The 20,532-nt window shown below is 44.0% G+C and overlaps 1 protein-coding gene across 2 annotated transcripts in view; it reads left to right on the top strand.

Moving 5' to 3' along the window:
- Positions 1-20,532, top strand: part of SYN3 (synapsin III) — a 179,783-nt gene that overhangs the window by 130,832 nt on the left and 28,419 nt on the right. For both annotated transcript variants that reach the window (XM_009881983.1, XM_009881982.1), the window contains one exon: positions 15,273-15,335. In XM_009881983.1, the coding sequence (XP_009880285.1) occupies positions 15,273-15,335 (63 nt within the window). The remainder of the gene's footprint in view (positions 1-15,272; positions 15,336-20,532) is intronic.

Below are 20,532 nucleotides of genomic sequence, written 5' to 3'. Positions count from 1 at the left end.
CAAGAAAACACCACCTCTGCAAGTCCTTCCCAATGCATGGATTTGCAAACAAATTTACTTTCCACCACACCCAGACAGGCAATAAGGCAGAGCTCTGTCAGATCATGCTCAAAACTGAGTTTTCATCAGTGGAAATATGCTGATCTCAGGTTTCCAAACCCTGGGCTTTTATTCTGCAAGTGAAGAACTCATCTTCAAGAAGAGCTCAGTTCTTTCATTGCATCCTTAAACTTCATCTAAGCTAAGGAGTTTGTGAAATCTCACCAGGAGTTATACTACAGATCAGGTCCAGGCCTGTGGGTTAGGTAAGACAGAAACTCTGGCTTCAGCACACTTGGCCGGCACGCCTGGGAAAGCTCAGTGTCATGTGAATGGCTGAAGGACCTGCTTCACTCTGACAGTTTCTCACGTTTCTGTCAAATAATCAGTCTCACGATAGGCTCCACTGGGCTAGCAGGATCTGCCCCTGATTAACCTGGTAACTACTTAGGAGCAGTGATGATTTTGTGTCACAACTTGATGTAGGCTCATTTGTGCTGACCATCTTCCCACTACAGCCATGAACTGCTTTCCTGTTTATTTATTCACCAGTCGTGTTTTGCATGGTTGTTTGCCTTATGTTTTTGTACAATGCCTAGTACATTCAAGACCTCAGCCGTAAGCTGGCAGTACTGGAGTAGCAGTTACCAGAGAAGGTGCCCTCTGTTTTCGGTCAGTGCTGGCTTTAGCCGAATCATTTTCTCAAACCAATCAGCTCTACTGAACTCTAGATCTAAGCTCCTATTTCTCCAAATCTGTGAACTCAGGCTATATTTGCAGTAAAGAGGGTGAGCAGGAGCTAGTGCGGGATGGGAGCACGCTGTTACTTTATTACCTGACAGCACTCAGAGTCCTTTTCAATGTCTTCTATGGTCAGTACAAGCCCCTCATTATAAAAGACCATGGTATCTGTGGAGCTTCCTCCCTTCCTGCTGCCTGTGTCTGCCCCAGAACAGTCTAAAGGCCAGGTCAGCCCTACAATTTTTCTACCTACACAAACTCCCAATGTAGACACACTTCTACCAGCCTTAAACTCCTTTCTTCCCTTGACATACATTGTACCATCCTTTGCAAATGCCACGGAGACACATCTAACATGAGGTTCACTATGTGAGCTCAGGGTGCTAATCCTTTGACTGCCTGGCCAGCTGGGCTTGGGCTGTCATGTCACAGAAAGAAAAGAGTCCCAGCCTTACACTGCTACCAATACACATGCCAGTTTTGGGCCCCATACTCCAAATGGACTTCCACTAAATGACACACTTCCCGTAGCCAACCTGGCAGCAAGGCCCATGCCCCAAGCATGACCCAAAGGACTGAAGTACCTGTCCCTCAATGGCTCACCTGATCAAGTTCACAGAGAGGAATTGGCAAGGCTAATAGCAGCACTAAGCTTTCTTAATGTCATTTAGAGTCAGTATAAACCCCACTCATTATAAAAATGTTGTGCATGGTTTAAATCTGCCCTGCTCATTGCTGGATTCATTTGCCCAACAGCACTGTAGGCTGCATGATGTAACTCCCCCTGCTTATGAACAAGATAAGATGGTCATGCAGTAGACCTCTCTTGCTGGCTATCCCTTGAGAGAAAAGTTCTGTCCACCAGCTGACAATCCCAAGACAGATCAGACTAATGAGCCTGAAGCAGAGGTCACTGAAGTTCAGAGCTGGCTCAGTTTGCACCTGGGTATTTAATTCATCATATCTCTGGTCCCCATCAATAAGCTGTAAGCAAAGGAGAGCGGTCAGGAAACAGGAGCAGTAGGAACCAAGGATCAGGGTGTCCATGGACATCTGCTTCCCGTAACATTCACACCGAATTAAAGCAAATAGCCTCTGCTTCACCCCATTTAGCCAGCTCACTTGCAATTCACACCTATCCCATACAGCCATTTCCATTTTCATTTCTTCCTCCCAATTCACTGAAAAAATTCTCCCTCCCTCTTTCCGTAAACTCAGCAGCCTGTCTTCTGTTGAAGTTACACGTCAGATGTTAGCTTAGCCAGTGATTAATACAGCTCTTGAAAAGGTCAGCTTTAAATCTCACTGCCAAGTTCACCCACCTTTCTGGGCAACTCCTTATACCTCTCCTCTTCCCTTCATAACATATTTGCCGTTGAAAATAACTAAAACTGATATGCTACTTCATATCTTGAAAGCATATTAATTGTAATCTTGCTCTTGGGTGTTGGGAAATGTTTTGAGGCTGTGCTTGGAGAAGAAGGACCTGTTTAATCCACCTCTCGCACAGATTGCTTGTAGCTCTGAAAATCTGATCTCTAGCTGCCTGTGTAGTCCTGTGTACCACCTAACCACCTCTTGAAACAGCTCGGTGGATCTGAGGAACTGAATTCAATATAATTATTGTCATCTATTGGTGGGGACGCAGAAGGATCACATCAAATTTTACAAATAAACTAAAGGCTCCTCATTCTCCCTCACTCCCAAGCCAGGGCAGTCTTTGTAACCTTAGATAAATATTCTCATCACATTTAAGTATAAAGCTGTGTTTGTTGCATACTGCACAGCTTAACTTGTCCCAGTTCTGTTTGGGCTTCTATGTGTGCAGTGTCACCAAGGAAGAAGCTCTGCTCTGCATCAACAAATGCAAAGTAACCCTTTTGATAGGTAATATTTCAGGGAATTTGATCTTGGAGACTCTCACATGGAGAGGAGTTAGGAGCAAGCAGATTTTGCCTGGGAGTGTTTTTGTTTTCTTGTTCTTTTTGAAGTAAAAGAGGAAATATGGGAACCATTTCTAAATTACCCATGCACCAGAGTGACGGAAGAAACCCAGAAACAGATAAAGACCAACAGCTGGAACATATTGTGGTACAAGGAAGCAATTAGCTTATGGCATAAAAGAATGAAATCACATAAAGAAATGATTTGTGTCTCCTAGCATCACCTTGGCAACCAGGAAACTTTGGGGCAAACGAGGCCCATGGTCTCAGGCCAGCGCTGGTGTGGTACAGAGATGTGCCACCCTAGATGGAAGAGTCCCAGGCGTTCCCGAACAGCCTCGTCTGAGACCTCGCAGATGTGTGGGAAGAGATGAGAGGGAAGAAAGCGTCAGCTGCTTCCCCTGTCTCCAAGCTTTCCCAGCGCTGCTCCGATTCCCAGAAGAGCTTGCTTCTCCCTGCCACGGTGACGCCTGGAGGCAGCTTTGGTCCACATCACCCTGGGACCTTGTGTCATAAGCTGGGTGACTGACCACAGCCTCTCGACTGCCCTCCTACTCTCAGTTGGCCTCAACTTCAGGCACGAAAGGCCATCTTCACAGGATTGCTTAAAACTTGCATCATCAAGCCATAAAAGAGTGAAAATACCTCAGGGTGGGAGAGGAATTTAAGATAAGCATTCTTTACCGGACATTGCAAAAAAACCATAGCCTCATCAAAATGAATGAGCTAACTCTCATTCTCTCATTACCTTCAGTGAGGCCAGGGTTTCAGTCTTTACGTGTGAGATGCCATGCTGCCATAGTGATGAGCTCAGGATACCATTAGCCACATGAAGTCAGACAGCTGGATTGATGGATGTAATCAAATTTCCTGCCTCGGTTACAGTTTTACCATCCAAAGCCTCAATTTAATCAGCGGTCGTACTCGTAGTGGGATTTGTTTGAGGAGGGACCCCATTTACCACTCCCAGTTTCTGAGAGCTGGTTAATCCTTTCATGGGGCAGGGTTCACATATCATGCCTCATAAACTCCCTACATGAGGGTTTAGGAAGAAAGGACAGGATTTCTCATAAGTGCTCTGTGAGCACGTCTTCATGGCAGGCACAGAGATACCCAACCAAATGGCTTCACCCCATTAACTTCTCACAGGTGGAGACCAAGGTCCAAAAACACACAGAGGCTAGATCCATGTATGATAACCCCTCTCTTCTTCTGGGAAGAGAAACATTCAAGGTGTCCCTGCATAAGCCATCTACATGTGGCTTTTTTGCCACATTCATCCAGCTCTGCATTTCCCAGCTCCAAACTGGTGAGCCTGCATCATGATGTGCTTCACGAGCCCAGAGGATCTCCACACACTGTGTGGATCTCCACACTCCACATTGTGTGGAGCGGACATGCCAGCTCCGGTCCCACTGAAGTTATGGAAAAATTCACTGCGTACAAAGGGTCACAGCAGTGTTTGTGCTTTTGGGAATCCCTCTCACCAATGACTATCGCTAGCCCTGTGTGGTGCAGGATCAGTTTAAAATAACTTCGCTTAGAGCGCTCCATGGAAATCCCCTGCCAGTCATCCTCCTCACGTGCTTTTTGTTCTGAGAATCAACAGGCCTCAAAGAGCGGTCTCAGAAGAGGCCACATCTGTACAGAGTTTGCTTTCATCCCCACAAGGGTTCCCAAACAATGCCAGTGCCAGCCGGAGGTTTGCTGAATGGTATGAGAACCAAAGGCTTTCTTTGCTTTCTGTTCATCCATTAAAACCTTGTGAGTCAAAATTAAGAGGACAGGAGTGGGAGCTTTTGGAGGCTGTGGTTTCTCACAAATGCCTAAAGCTAAGTACTAATGAGAAAGTTAAAAAAAAAAAGTCTGCAACGCATCACCACAGCAATGCCACAATTAGAGACAAATCCAGTGTGTGCTGCTTTACATTTATGATGCAGACAAACTAATTTAGCTAATTAGGGCTGTCTATAAAATGCATATGAAATAGTACTCTGCCCTCAAGGTCCGGTATCAGAGTCTTGCTACTGAAGTCCAAAAGTGCACAGCACACAGCCTGGACACTTGCTACTTTCTGAGCATGGAATTAGCTGAGCCACCTTTGCATGGGAAGTTTTCAACATTTTCTTCATTGTCCCACCCACAATGGATGAAAAACCATCAACTGAGAAGCCCACAAGGATAAGTGTATACAAAACTCTCTTCGATTTCAGAATTTAAGAAACAAAACCAAGAAAAAGTGAAAAATCCAGTTGGCTTCTCCTACTTGAGACTAAGTTTTATCTTACAGGTTTTGAGTAGTCCTAAACAGATTAAGGTATGATTTAGCTTCTTTGAGAGAGCAAACATTTTTTCTTTGTTGTTGGTGGTGTTGTTTTTGTTGTTGTTTAAAAGGAGCTCCCACTCCCCTGAAGTTTGGTCCATATATATTGGTAGTAATTGTTTGCACAGCACAGAAGCTCAGCAGGAGGAGTTCAGCTGCTGCATTTCTGAGGTGCTGGCACTACCTCCATGAGAAATAAAGCCAGGACCACTCTAAAAGACTTCAGCAACCAGTTTCGTAAAATAATTTAATAGCATGAAGTCGGATGGGAAGAAAAGAGGTAGAACTGTAATAAGGAAATAAGTACCCATCTTTCTGGACTAGTTTCAGACTTGGCCTGTGAGTGAGCACAATGCTCGTGTAGGATGGAAGGATGGTGCATTTGGTGACAACAGGTATCGCAGGCGAGTGGTGCCTCTGCTCCTTTCTCCTCACCCCCTGTGCCTGGCACTGCCTCCAGCCAGAGTGCCAGGCATGAGCTCCCCTGGTGAGCCAAGTGCCTTTCTGTCGAACACATGCTCATTTACTTCCATGCTGGCTTCTGCCCACATTCCAAAATCCTACCTGGATCCCATGACAGCCACAGTAATGTGCCTGGGAAAGAAACAAATACCTTCCTGTACTGGGTGTGGACCAGCTCACTCACATTTGTCTCATTTATCCCAGAGAAGTGGAGATATTGCCTCACAGATGAAATCAGTTCAGGTCTCCACCTCTTTTTCCAGTAAACGGTGAACCCTTTCTCTCTAGACAAAACAGAAAGAGTGGGCTCACAGAGACCACAGCATCCTTTGCCGCTCCAGGCTTACCCAAGCTGAAGAAGAGGGTCTATGTGTTACTCCGAAAGGAATTTCTCTGCTTCCTGCTGCTTGCCATTCCTGGCCTCTGCAGCCTGCGGTCCATCAATGTGTGTGCTCAGCAGGGGAAAAATGCTGCTGACCGAGGTGGTGGTTGTGAGATGAAAAAGGCTGATCCACACAGTGGTTTCTTCTGTCTTCCTCTGAAAGCGTTCATTTCAGTAGCCCCTTTCTCCTTACAGCTGGGAAAGATGTAAACAGAAGCCAGGCCCAGCTGAAAATAACTCTACCTATGTCCTGTGTGGAGCCCGCTCAACTCCACCACTCTTTTTGACTCCCAATGGCAAACTCGGTTGTCCCTCAGCACTGAGGTCGCAGCCAAAGTTGACATATAGGACAGTCACACAGGACACACACAGAACACGTTCCTTCCACTTCATTGAAAGCGCTAATGGCTTTAGCAAACAGGTGGAGCAGGACCTTATCTTATCTCATGGAATAAGCCACAAGAGGGAGACAAATACCCATGTGGTGCCACTGTGGGCTCATGCCCTTAAAGCCTAGGTAGGAAAAGGTTTTCTCAGCTCTTGAGAGGTTTCAAGATTTCAGATTTTTTCCCTAACCCAAAATCAAAAACTCAAAAAGCCTTACAAATGAAACACGCAGAAATAAAATGCATGTCAGAAAAACTCCCCGTTTACAGTTTGGAAGCATTTCATTTCCCTTTTGGATTAAAAAAAAAAAAAAAAGTTAATTAGTGCTCATTCACAGAATCATTAGAACATGAAACTTTCAGCTTTGAAAGTATGAAGTCTACAGTTTGGAATCTTATTTTCTTCCCCAAGCAAGGGCTGAATTTGGAGAGATGGTGAAATAGAGACCTTCCTACAGTTTTTGGCTCCTACCAAAAACATGTAATTTGAAAGTTCCTAAGAAATCTCAAGAGACACAGAGCTAATTCAATCATAGGATACAATGGCTGCCTTTCATGTCCTCAGTGTCTCTGACATGAGGCAAAAATTAGTCTGGATAAACGTACAAGATTTTTATCTAGAGAACGAAACGCAGAACTGTGAAGCACAAGAACAAGGATGTAGGAAGAACAAGGCTCATACGTGGCCCCCACCTGCTGTAGGTGCCTACAAAAGATGCCACAACAACTTCAGGGTTCAGAAGAGCCGCTGCCCCTGTTCAGCTCCATGTGCAGCCCACGGAGGAGGTAGGTCCATGGAACAGGGCTTTCAAACACTTACTCCCCACATTTATGTCCCAGAGAGCTGGAGTACACTCCCCGCAAAAAGTAGGGGATGTGTATCTCACTGCCACATTAGTGAAGTATTTGAATTCCTGCATGAGCCTAAGGGCTCAAAATGCTTAAATTAAGATCTCGCTGTAAAATAGGACAAACTGGGCCCATAGCATAAACATTTCTCATGTGAGGTAATACCTGATTTTCCAGGTCAGTGGACAAAAGAAATGTGGTGTAAATATCTGTAGCTGTAGGTGAAAAACACACCCACTATGAATTTGGCCTGGAAAAGGTAGTCAGTGGAAATTATCATATGGGAATGGTATGACGTACGGCCGCATGTGATAGACCATTCGTCTGTACAACTGAAATGAAACACTGATGTGAAAGCAGACAAAGATAGACCATAATGTGAGATAAAAAACTACTGTCCTGCTCAGCCCTGTGAGACAGACTGGGGCTGCGTGAACAGTAGCAAACCATACAGTGCCAGATCCATTCTCTGGCAACTCTGGCATGGTCCAGCCCCAGCCGTGCTATCAGACTCTTTTAGCCTCCAAAGTGTCTTGTCGGGTATGGCTCCAGACTTATGCTGGTTTCTATGTTGTGCTTGGGAATTATTTGGGGGAATGCTATTTGGCTTGAGCCAGAATGTGCCAGAGATCAGACTAACAATTTCACAGTATAGGCAACTCAGGGCTGTTGTCCTTGCTATGTCTTTGCTTTATTTATTAGTATAGACATAGCTTGAGATGCCAGCGGCAGGGTGACACTTACCGTGCTCCTTCTTTATGTCTGAAGTCCCTTATGCTCTGCAGCATTAATCAAGATTACCAGCTGTACATTTTAAGAAGTATAAAAGTAAACCAGGGTTTTTTTAAAAAAGTCCAACTGTGGCTGCCTGGTTCTCTGTGCTGTGATTTCTACAGCTCTGAGTGCTGAAGAATGGCAAGAAGGAAGGAGGCAGTGGTCCATTGCCCAACAGCTTTCAGGAGCCCAGAGGGTATTTCAGATGTTCCAGTGGACCATGGTATCCTGTTCCCTGTACCAGGCAACATCCATGGCTCATTGCTTGTGGCCTTCTTCCTGCCAGCATCTGACACGCTAATGTCAGCCAAGGCTGCACGGGGTCATTGGCACAGTTACAACAGCATGAGACTTACAATAGAACATCAGAGACATTTCTGTGTCAGGCGGAGTATTTCTCGCTGAATGTACTAATAAGCCCAGGGCCCGCTTCTCATTTCACGCTGGCATAAGTGCATCTCTCTCAAATGTGCTACAGAAGGTTGTGAAATCACAACCAAGCCCTTGGAGTTGTGCGTGATTCTCTCGGGCTTTGCTGTCAGGGCACGTGGCTTCACTTTGTGTAAGAGGTGGGGTGAGAACTGTATTCACTTTTCCCTTTGGAGACAGGAAGGCACCTGCAGCTGATGGCCTGGTGAGGTTAGAGACCAGCGCTACCAGGGAAATGATCGGCTTCAGTGACACCTAATTATTCCTGTGGTGCCTGTTGCTGAAGGTTGTTTTCCACTGGGAAGTTTTGTTCTCTCCCCCCGTGCTGCTTATTTTGAAATCAGTGATAATTCAGACTTTGCCCAAAAAAAGGGACAGTCAAGTCTTCTGAGTGAAGAGAGAGCTCATCAGCCAGCGCCTTGTGAACCTTAGGGGTTCTTGCAAGAGGAACATCTTTGAAGACACCAGCATAACTTCATAAAGCATTTTTTCCCCTCTGTCTCCTTCCTGTATCTTCTACCACAGCTTAGGTGATACAGTTTTTCCAAAGGTAACCCATCAAAAGAAAATTCCTAGAGAGTTCACCACTCTGTCAACAACTGGTGTTCACCATCTCTTCCTCTGCAATGTGTTTACATGGGGAACAGAATTTTCTTATTAGAGAAAAACACAGCAAAAGGTACCCAATTCAGGTCAGGGGGGAGAGGAAACTCAAGAGTTTCTTCTTTTCCACTGCATCCTGCAAAAAATATTTTAAAAGTTTTTCAACATCAGGAGTTGGGGGGATGTATTCACTCTCCTAGCAAGCAAGGACAAGAGACTTCCCTAAAGGAAACACTGCAAAATACTGGCTAAGCAAACACCATGCATTAAGAAATTAAACTTTTCTATGTACTCATAACAACCTTTAAAAAGTTGCCTGTATTTTAAGATGTGGTAATGGGTATTTATTGACTAGAACTGCTAGTTATGTGTGTGAATTACATGTGCATACACACATACCATATATTGGGTTTTTGCTGAGCATCTGCTTGTCTGGATATGTTCATATAATTCTCACACTTGAATCTCCAAGGGAATGAGAATAATATCAAATGCTCACACTTTTATCTTCCAAATGCTGAGGGGGACCACTGGGAACCCAAAAGCATCCTGTCTCAAACAAAGGAGAAGTTAAGTAACATTAGAGGTGGAAATAATGATAAAAAATTCTGTTTCATGCTTAACCCTTTCCACTCCTGTGATGAGTTCTAACCACAGCAAGTCTTAGGAGCCCTGAAACACTGGTTTGTGGTTTGTTTACTCAAGGATGTGGGGACTAAGTCATGTTGCTATTGGGTTTGGTGTTTTTTTTTTTTTTCTTCTTGTGTTGTGCTTTTTAAAAGCAGTGATAGAATCAAAGGATTTTTATTTTTTTTACCACCCTGAAGGATCTTCACACCCTAAGGCACTGCTGACTTCAGTTAGTAGCACAACTTAATTTATGCTGTATCTCCATCTAGTTACTTACTATGTTCATTCCTGTCTGAAGCTGGAGGTCTCAGCTCCAGTGCTAAATGAAATGAAATGTCCATCTACCTAAAGCATCTTAAATATAATCCCTTGCTTTGCACTCATTCCTGGTCCTCCCATTGCTCTCACCTCATCCACAGCACTGATTTCATCACCCCAGCTCAGTAAAGCTCTCTAAAACTCAACACATCCTAAAATGATATGCTGTCTCCTCTTTTGCTAGAAGGAGCACTGTTGTGTTCCAGCTGCCATCCCATCTATCAGATGGTGCTTCAGGTCCTACCTTGTACAATGCTGTCTTGATCCAGCTGTGATCGAACTCCTCCTGTCACAAGTATCTCATCACTTTTCTCATCATAACCCCTATCTCCTCCTTTCTCCAGAGAACCTTGAGGATACCTACTCCTCTTCAGGATTTACTTTAGCTGGCTTGAAAGCATAGGCCCTCTTTCCCCAGCTAACGATTTTTTATTCATTGTGCTATAATTATAATATGGTAATGAATACACACGTGTGTGTTTTAAAGGAATCCATATCACGTGTCTTTAACAGAGCACAGATGTTAATGCTGGCAACTCTTATTGTTCAACATATTCTCTCATTGTCGCTTGTTGTTTCTTACACTATTTCTGATCTGGTAAACTGCAGAGGGGAAACTTGTCTGTCATAGTCATTGGCCACCACAAATCTCCATGGGGCCACAGTATTAATCCACTGAGTGAGCCATGCTGCATGTAGTTGCTGATTATGTCAAGTCAGGAGTGTACAATAAGGAGCACTACTGCTTCTCCTCCATATTTCACTATACAGCCCTGTCTTTGCCATGCCTGGCAAGTCTGGCATGCAACCAGTGCTGCTCTTCAGCTCAGATTTTCAGTAAGATATTTCCATAAACACAATGACATCGTGTCATGACATCATTACTTTCCTGTAGGTTTGAATCAACTTGCTTGTTTTTACCGGAAATCATATATATTCACTGCTCCTCCAAATTAATTACACCAGGGAAGTGCCACACACATTACTTTCAACATTTAGCTCTCAAGTGCATGAACAACATTCCCATAATCCATTAGGTACCCACCCAGCACAGACTTCATCATCATAAAAGTAAAGGCAGCTAAACAAACAGAAAGGTCAGATTTAGAGTGTAAAACCTTGAAAAATTCACAGTATTACTTCTGGGGGAAGGGTGAAGCAAAAATTACAGTACCTTGTGCTATGGGGGCTTCTGGCCTGATTGAAAACACTGGATGCTATGGTAAGACAATATTGGTGCCAAGAGACCAAAGTTTGAATGTCTTCATCTGCCATCTCCCCAGATCCTTCCTAATATTATCCATGATGTCATTGTACCCCGGACTATTCATTTTAGCACTGACTGGAAAGGCTTTGCAGAAGAAAGGATAGTACTGGCAACTGGAAGTGCATCGTATGAGATGAGATGGATAATATGAACTAATGCACAAAACGCAGTGTGGCAGAAGGAAATCAAAAGAGGCATTCTGCATTGTTTATGGACTACAGGACAGTACACAAAATCACAGACCTAAGATCAGCATCTCTCCCAAGGGCCTCAGTGAAGCAAAAGAGTGGAAAGGATTGTATTTATGGGATAGATCAGGTTTCATCTGAGATTCCTCCCGTCAGATCAGTTTATAACCAACTCTGTTCTAATACTCCGCCAGCAGTACATGCAGAAAATATTCATATATTTACAAGAACTATTGAAAACCTCATTATTTGTTGGACAGAAGGGACAGAGGGTAAAGGGGAAAGTGTCACAGTTTACAGCCATGTGTTTTCAAATAGAGGCTAATGTATGCATTCCGGCACTCACTTTTACACACCAGTGCCAAAATACTGATTAACTGCAAAGTGATCTTTGCAGTGACCCTACACACAGAGGAGAGCCCTTAAAATAAGGGGCTAAAATGTTATACTTTTGGGCCATCGGTGTTGTAAGTTGGAAATAACTTCATGACTCTCCCTTCACTCCTACCGAAGACGGCTTTGCGGAGCTCCTAATTCAGGACTCAAACTCCTGCTTTACTCTAAAAAAGCATCTTCATACGCTAAGTTCTGGACACATATGCAAACCTTGCTATCTCAAGGCTTTTGTGTGACAACATCTGGGCATACATTTATAGGATTTTAATTCAAAGGGTTGAGTTACGCATATGAACTAGCACCCTGCGTCTGATCACTGAGCTAGCTGCGGTGCTACAGTCCCATCCCAAAATCCGCAGACATCATCTATACCAGCCCTGTCAACAGTTCGTGCACATTTTAAAAGCATCAAAGCGGTTTTCCCCATTTTCCAAAAAAAAAAAAGAGCCCTTACAACACATAAACAAACACACAGAAGACACAGACATATTTCTTTGCATGATTTCAGTAAAACCATGCTTTTCTTATTAAACTCTGCTGCTATCCTTTGATTATAAGCATGTTCTTTCCCAGGAAATCTATGACTAAGTATGTGTAAATACTCATCTCAGGGTCTGCCCTTGTGGTGGCTGTGGTCACTCCCAGAACTTCTCACCATGTATGTGTGTGAATTGCCTCATAGTGGAGTGTGTAATACATTCTCCCTTCCTTCGGCTTCCCTATCCATCTGGGTGCTTGCCAAGTATGCTGGCTGGCCACCTTATTAGCAACAGAAATGGGACTTGGGTCCCAACAAGGCTCTGGTGAAAGCTGGCAATATGTCCCCTGGCTGCGGTGGAGTTCAGCCCGCTTCCACCACTTCTCCAAGGGCTTCCTAGCTCCATTACTGGGTGGTTGTAGACTCTGGTTGCTTTAGTCCTGTGGACTATTGAAAGCTTTTGATTCCACTTAACTTCAGCACAGACCAAGAACGCTCTGTTGTCACTAGATAAACCCATTATAAAATGCAGCTAAGTGTACGCGCTGCTCTCTCTCCCTGGTTCCTCCATAAGGCAGGTTCACGTAGGTGGAAATTTGGTGGGGTTTCAGTGGCAGAAGCAGACTTCTGGCGAACTGCGCATTCGGAGTCTGGATCTGTCTTCCACCCCGAGCCCCAGGCACTATGGCCAGCCCAAGTGGGTTGTGACTCCAGCGTACTCTGGCACCAGCTGGTCACCACTACATGGGATGAGGCCAAGCCTTACCAAGAAAGCTGAGCTCATATTTCCAAGGAAAGAGAAAGGGGAGGTTTGAGCAGAGCGTTGTCATTGCCGGTGGTGTCTTCCAGGCTAGCAGTAAACTTGGGTTGTTTATTGGATCCCAGACTTTCTTTGCATGTACACAGGAAAACAGATGCTTCCCACTCCCGGGCCCCACGCTCGAGCCAGGCTCCCTCAGCAGAACCCACAGGTAGGGTACACAAATGGGGCAGCAGAGACATTGCTTCCTGCCTCTGGTTGCTTTGAGCTGGTGATAGAACATTATCTATCCCGCACACTTCTTTGGCCTCCTCGCCAGGCTATCAGGCCGGCTCTCAGCACGCAGCTTGCTTTTCCTGTGCCGTAGGAGCAGCTGCCGCCTCTGCTCGCAAATAGGGAGCAGAGGCTGGGGCTTGCAAACGCTTTTGCTCAAATAGTGTGCACGGGATATGGATGACGGAGCTGGGAAGTGAGCCAGGTCTCCCAGAGCCTGAGCAGGTGGGTGCCCTCAATACTAGGTTACCTTTCATCTTCCAGCATTAAAAGGTCTGGCACGGTCCATCCATAGCCCTGTCTTCAGTAAGCTTCAGGTGCAGTCCTCCATTTGATTCATTTATGCCAGCAGCAAATTAAGTTTCGGGCTCTTACAATGAATTAGAGAGGCGAAGAGGAAATAGAGCACAAACTCATGTGCTTGGCCATATGCTTTACTATTGGGCTTCAGGACGGCCACCTATCACAGTCTCCTGCCTCTTCTGAAAGAGCAGGTGCTGGTCCCTGCCTGTGCCAGGACAGATTTACTGCATCTGTGTGTCCTTCTGTGGTCCAAAGAGGATCCTTCAGCTTTCTGTCTGAAAGGTCCACACAAGAGACACAGGTTGTTTGAGAACATGATGCACTCACTGTTCCCCTCTCCTGTGACATTTCTTTACATAAGCAGCTGAATAGCAAAACATATCAGTGTTCATTACTAATTTTGTTATTTATAGCGAGCTGCTACAGATGGAGACTGCAGCACCATTCTATCTTTAGGGCGTAGCGCCTGCCTGTCCATACAGACAATTGGTAATTAGCACAAGAACAATTTGTTTATCTATTCTCAAACTTAAATAAATAGGAGAGCCATTTATCTGTCAAAATTCAACTCCCTCCCATTGCCAGATCTACGGGTTAACTGCTTCATGAATAGAGCTCATCACTTCAGACATTTAGGTAAAGACAAAAGGATCTTTTAAAAGAATTCCCATTAAAGAAAATGAAATAGGCAATTAAAAAAAAAAAACAGGTTATGTACTAAAGGGGTAGCATTTAGCTCACAAGAATCGGGAGCAGAGGACAAGATGAAGATCACAGAGATGTCAAGCAGAGGCATAGAAATGGACCAACTGGTAGCAGGGGAGGTGTGGTGTAGATATCCTGGTTAATCCTGGCATGTGCGCTTCCTACCAGCCCAGCCACCCAGCTCTCAGCCGGTCGCTCCAAGTGAATCCTTGCATGAATGCGAAACTGGGGAATGGAAGGCAGAGAGGATACATGCAGTTCTCCTGTTCTCCACGCAGTGTTTGCTAAGATTCACCTGCATGGCTTGGATGGCAGGACCCTGACCAATGTAAACACCAGGCAAGCCAGGGAGAAGACATAATGTATTTTTTTCTATTTTTATTGCTGATTCCAACCCTTCTTTGTTTTATTTTATTCCCTGTACCCACCCCTGAAGTTAGAGAAGAGAGGAAGAGGCTTTAGGAATAGATGGACTTTGTGAGTTGCACCCAAGGGTTAGCCCCTGTTCCCTCTCTCCTAGCCCCCACCACTGCTGATGGGAGGGGAATAGGAGCTGCCAACGGACTGCTAACACTCACTTTAAAGGCCAAATTAGTCTATGTGGAAAAAAAACCCCACGCTTGTCTTCTTCCCAATCCAGATGTTTTCACCATCTGAAAGCGTTCACTTACTCAAGCTTGCAAGTGCAGCTTTTCTACATGTGTATGAGTGTACGCACATCCATACATACTGGGAAGGAAATGCAACATGAAAAAATAAGAAGGTTTTAGAGGTTACTGCTATCAGGCAGCAAAGGTAGGCCAGATCTGAGGAATTCTGCCTGGCCTCCATTTCCAATCAGATGTATCCCAGTGAAGAGCTATTTGCTTATTGTACTACCACCTGGACAATCTTTATTTGGCTTTTTTATCCTCCCATCAGCATCCAGGAAGGGATAAAAGCTACCGAATAAAAAAAAAACTATCTCAAATACCATGACTGGAAAGAAATAACTAACAAGAAGCTCCTTCTTATGTCTTTCAGCACACAACTCCAAATTTCCCTGTAGTGGTCAAGCTGGGACATGCTCATGCTGGGATGGGGAAGGTAAGTAAAAGAAAAAATGTGTGTAACTCAGGAAACAGATATATATGTAGCACAGCAGTCCTGTGATCGTACACGGTGTGTGGACAGCCAGCGAAGGGGTTAAAACCTCCCCACAGCCTATCTGAGTTACAGTGGCTGTTCCTGTGGGAGAAAAGTCCTTTTTCCACTGTCACGCACTTGGAGACAGGCAGTGGTATTGGGTTGGAGGCTGTCTGGGATGCGGGAAGTGGGGTTGTGAAGAGTGGGGGAAAAGCTGGCTGGGCTGAAGTCATTAGGCTCGTCTTTTATATATTTTCTCCTCTTCTGAAAGTGGTAATGTTGTTTATTCAGGCACCTGTAATGCGCAGCTACACCCCATAGCTCTCACAATGAGGAGCACTGGCACTGGTCTTTTTGAGTGCATTATGATGACCTTATTCAATAAAACGGGAGCCCTTCAGTTATTTTTTCCCTCCTTGCAAGGAAGAACAAGACTTTACAAAGCAGAGTGGCTGGTTGCCTGCCAAGGAATCCTGAAAAACAGTTCACTCCCCAGAAGGACCTGTTTGTTTTTCCCAGGCTCTCTGGGGTCTTTATTCCCCACGTGAATTAGCAGCCCCTATTTCTTGGGGTGACTAGGGTCCCCTTTCAGTGAGGCATCGCCAGCACGTTCCTGCTGCACTTTAGCCTTCTTTTCTCTCATATACCTTTAAAAAAAAAAAAAAAAAAAGAGCCCCCATCTGTCTAAAACTTGATTTGTTCAGAAGTAGGAAATTCTGATGTATCACCTCTGAATCCAAATGGGTGGTACGTGAACTTTGTAACTGATATCCCTGTCACAGTGCTTCCCTAGAGCAGACAGACCTTCTCCCAGCCTCACGTTTTGCCTGAAAATTATATATAGGTACGCCAAATTTAAACTTGGTACAGCTTGTTTGCTCGCGCTCTGGAAACAGAAGCCCGGCTTCCTGGATTGCACATGGGAGCTCTCATAACCGTTCTTGCTTTGGTTGCAGTGTTCCCCTGTCTGGATGGTACCCGCTGGAAAGGAAGTGGGCTCAGATTCCTGGGCCAAGTGGTGAAGTTGGCTTTCAGCATCAAAGAACAAACATTTAAATAAGCAGGAAATGTTTGTTAAAATATTGGTGCTGCATATGTTAAACAGGCAGAGGTGTCACTGAATTAGAGTACATGCAGACAAGCCTAGAGCTGCTTGTAGAGCGAGACACTGAACATGTCCCTAGGAAGGGTTTCATTAGCAAAATCTAACCAGGGCAAACCAGGAGGAAGAAACCTCTCCCTGAGGAAACGTTTCAAGTTCCTTGAGACCCTGCAGTCCTGGATGTCTGACTGCTCTGCAATTTCACCTGTAATGTAGGGAGGGCCTCTTGTGTCCCTCCTGCGCACAAAGGACCCTCAGTGGCTACAGAAATGAGGGCTGAATCAGAGAGAAGTACCCCAATCTTAACAGTGTTTCCAGACAAAACTCTCAGCAGAATATTTATCTACTGCCTTCTGCACCAGACACCAGATCTTCTTCCACCTCTCACTTTCCCTCCCATTTTATTCTTTAATGATGTTGATTTTTGCTGTCGCAAGTTACAGGGGAAGAGAGTTTCTATTCAAACTCCAGGCACAATTGTACACAGTGGTACAAGGCGGGTACGTAGGAAGTCGTTCCAGATGAAGATAGGCTGACAGCCAGCATCTTAGAAGAAAGAATTGGTCTGAGGCCAAGTTTACTTTAGTCCATTATGAAATTAGGGACTACTAGCAAAGTCTGGATGTGGATTTGGGCACAGAGTTTCAACACTGCTCTGTTCTGTAGATGGGGAAGGTACAGGATGGAAGGGTTGTTGACCTTATGGTTTTAGTTTGGGCCCGACTCCAGCTACAAGCAGCCTGAAGTAAAGTTGAGACTGATTAAATTAGTCTTCTTGAAGTCCCGATGCATTTCACTGCATAGAGCAAAAAAAGAAGAGAGAAAGTGAAAATAAAATAAAGAACAAGTTGGTTGGTTTAAAAGACAAGTAACGGGAATTTGTTTCATGTTGTTTTTAAGACAATAGGGTTCATTCCCAAGAGGAACTGACAGAAAGAAACCACAGAAAATGTCAGGAGAAACACAGATAAGCAGAACTATGGGTATTCTAGAAAAGTAACACCTATAGGTAAAAAAAAATCAAACCTCCAATTAAGTAATTCAGAAAAGGAAAATTTCCAGGAGACATAATGGTGCTTTTCACCATTATAATGTAAAAACAATAACCAGTGATGATATGGAGATTATAGAGAGCTAAAGAATTTCTTTACGTTGGTCTTCAGAAGTAGAGATGATAGCAGGAAATAGCAGGTCTTTAGTTGTAAAATATACGTAATCTGAAAAGAGAGAGGTTTGCTTTTGGTTTAGATTAGGGTAAGAAAATAAATGGTAATAAAGCACCTGCATCAGGTCATGTTTTGTATAAAAGCAGTGACTGAAGAAACAAAGGATAAAATAACCAACCTATTAGCCAAAGTACACATGAGTATTAAAAATAGTACTTACTGCAACAAACGATGCCAAGATAGCAAGCCATGTATTTGTACCTGTAATGGCTGCTTCAAAGGATGTGAGCATTCAGATTACAATCTCATTACCAGCAGAAATTGTCAAGGAAGTACTTACATTTTTCTTGTTATTAATGATAAAATCACACGTAATGGGAGGCACAAAGACTTAGAAGAATGAGCAAAGATGGGAAGTCCAAACACTGTTATTCTTTATTTGTACTGAGGCAGTGGCCAGGAGCCAGAAAAACTCTGGACACAGAAAAGGCTTCTTCCCCAAAGGGGTCCACCATTGACTTGCAGGGAGACTTGTGTCATTTCACAGTTCTTTTTCACTTTCTCTGTGTCACAGACCAGAGGGATTATAATGATTACCTTATACTTACTGCTAATTCATGTTCATAAGGCACTTGGCACTATAAGAAGTGCTGAGTGTTCATTATTTTGCAATAATTGCTAGAAAGAGCATAATTACAATAGTCAGACTTTCATTTGCACATATCCTTTGTTTTCACAACATTTTCACAAAATTCACTCACCACATTTTTTAATCAGAGGGTTCAACAGAGAATCCTTAAAGCTAAAATGAAAAATAACCATGTTAGGACTTGTAGGACACAGGCTCTATGGACTGTCCTTAGCTTGGAGGAGGAACAGTTAGTATTCAAGGTCAGAACCAAAAGGGGTGGCAGTATACCATTAGTGACAGAAACGCTCTTGCCAAGTAATGTGTGCATGTAAGATGCAGGTGGAGATGAAGAAAAAAAATTGCAGTAAAAGGCAGATTTTGAAATTTCCATTGAGCAATCCAGGAACAATCTCTCTGTTGACTTTAACAGAGACACCAGGAATAGCCTTCACCCAGAGAGACAAAAGGGCTCCAGACAGTCTTCTCATCTAAACCCAGGACACATGCCCCTCAGCCCCTCCCATGACCATTATTATCCCCCTTGCAAAATTTGAAGTCGTTTCATATTTTGCTGGCACTGGACGATCACAACAAACGCTCTGTGTGCTGCTGGTCCAATACAGTATTGATACAAATACAGTATCTGTATAAATACTGCTTAGACAATTGTTTACAATGGAGTCAGTAGAGAAGGACCTTTCTCGTGTTGTATTTAAGTTGCCCAGTCTCATGGGGTCAGCAATACTCACGGACTCTTCTAGGGAAACCATGGATGGACACTGAGATGAGATGTCCTTCCCTGTGCAGAACTGAACTATTGTTCACCCAGCAGTTCCTAAAGGTCAAGGCATTTTTTAAGCATTGTGCAGTTTGAGCCTAACTACGCCGGAAGTGATTGGGGGTCTCTGTTGCATAGGGTAAGCACTACAGGGAGAAAGGAATAACACTTCTTCCTGCTGCCAGATCTCATAATGCCAGAGCCCATTGAAAGAATAAAGCTCTGAGTGTGTTAATATCTGCCATTTGTGTGCTAACATGACCCTAAAGTGCCCTAGGAACAGAGCCCAGCACTGAAAATTCACTCAAAGAGCCTCTTCACCTCTTCCTGATCAGATCATGAGAAGGAAATAACTGCCAGATCTGCAGAGAGAGGAAAACCAGTATCTGTTCATGTGGCTTTATATATATTTATATGAATTGAATAAATGTATATATATTTTGCTACTCTTACTTTATTTTTAGACCTCTCTTATTAGGCCAGTTTAAGAGTCAACTCCTGTCCCCTCCTGCCCCATAATTATGAAAACACCTCCCCAGTACAAATCCTGGCTCAGGTGAATTTATTACATTGTAGAAGAAAAACTTGTTGTTCATAATAATGTGGTCAGAGTTATTTTCTGTCTTACTGGATGGGAAAGACTTCTCTACTTTCTTTTTTTTTTTTTTTTTCCCTGGTATAAATATAGCACAAACTAAACAGAGCCACTCTGTAATGTAAAAATACTGCAAGCTTTTTATCAGGAAGGACAGCTCGTCACCTTGTCTCTCTCGGGACTGGAAATAGAATGTTCCAAAAGTGAGAGCTTTGAAAATCCAGTGTGCTTAAGAGGAAAGGAAGGGGAAAGGGCTGCCTTGGTTTGTCAAGGAACAAATATTTTCTTTTACAGAGGACAAATAATGACTTGACATGTAACATTCACAACAGAGCAGCCCAATTGCTGCGTTCCCACTGACTCATGAGTGAGGAGGTAACACCCGTCTTGAAAATAGCGAAAGCATCCCCATTTCTTGCACACTAGTCTGGAACCTTTTGCTGGACACAGAAAACAGTGAGTGATCCAGGCTACCAGGGACCAAAGCTGGCAAGACCTAGGGCTGAGAGAAGCTCTTCATTAGGAAGTTAGTAGGGATTATAAAGTTTAATGCGTTGTGTGGCAGTGTGACATCTGGAGAACTTGAGTGTGAGGATAAGGAAATGCAGACTCTGTTTCGTCTTTATTATTTTGAGGTGAGTCAAAGTTAGGCCTAGACTGAATGTGTGTCGGTTGGGTTGGGTATTTTCTGGGACGGGGAGTGTAATTCGGGGTAGAGGGAAGGAGAGACTCGGGAAACCCTCTGTACAGAGCCATTCCTAAAGATCTGCTGTCTCAAAATGTCGAAGTCACTACAGAAAGGCTAAGTGCAGGTCGAGATGGATGAAAAAATCACAAGCTCTGTGTGGCCATGCCAGTTCCTCTGAAGGAAAACACTCAGACATTT

The sequence above is a fragment of the Charadrius vociferus genome, unplaced genomic scaffold (genome assembly GCF_000708025.1).
Source record: "Charadrius vociferus isolate BGI_N301 unplaced genomic scaffold, ASM70802v2 scaffold883, whole genome shotgun sequence".
Taxonomy (NCBI): domain Eukaryota; kingdom Metazoa; phylum Chordata; class Aves; order Charadriiformes; family Charadriidae; genus Charadrius; species Charadrius vociferus.
The sequence above is the reverse complement of the archived record's forward strand: the minus strand, read 5'-3'. Positions and strand labels throughout refer to the sequence as shown.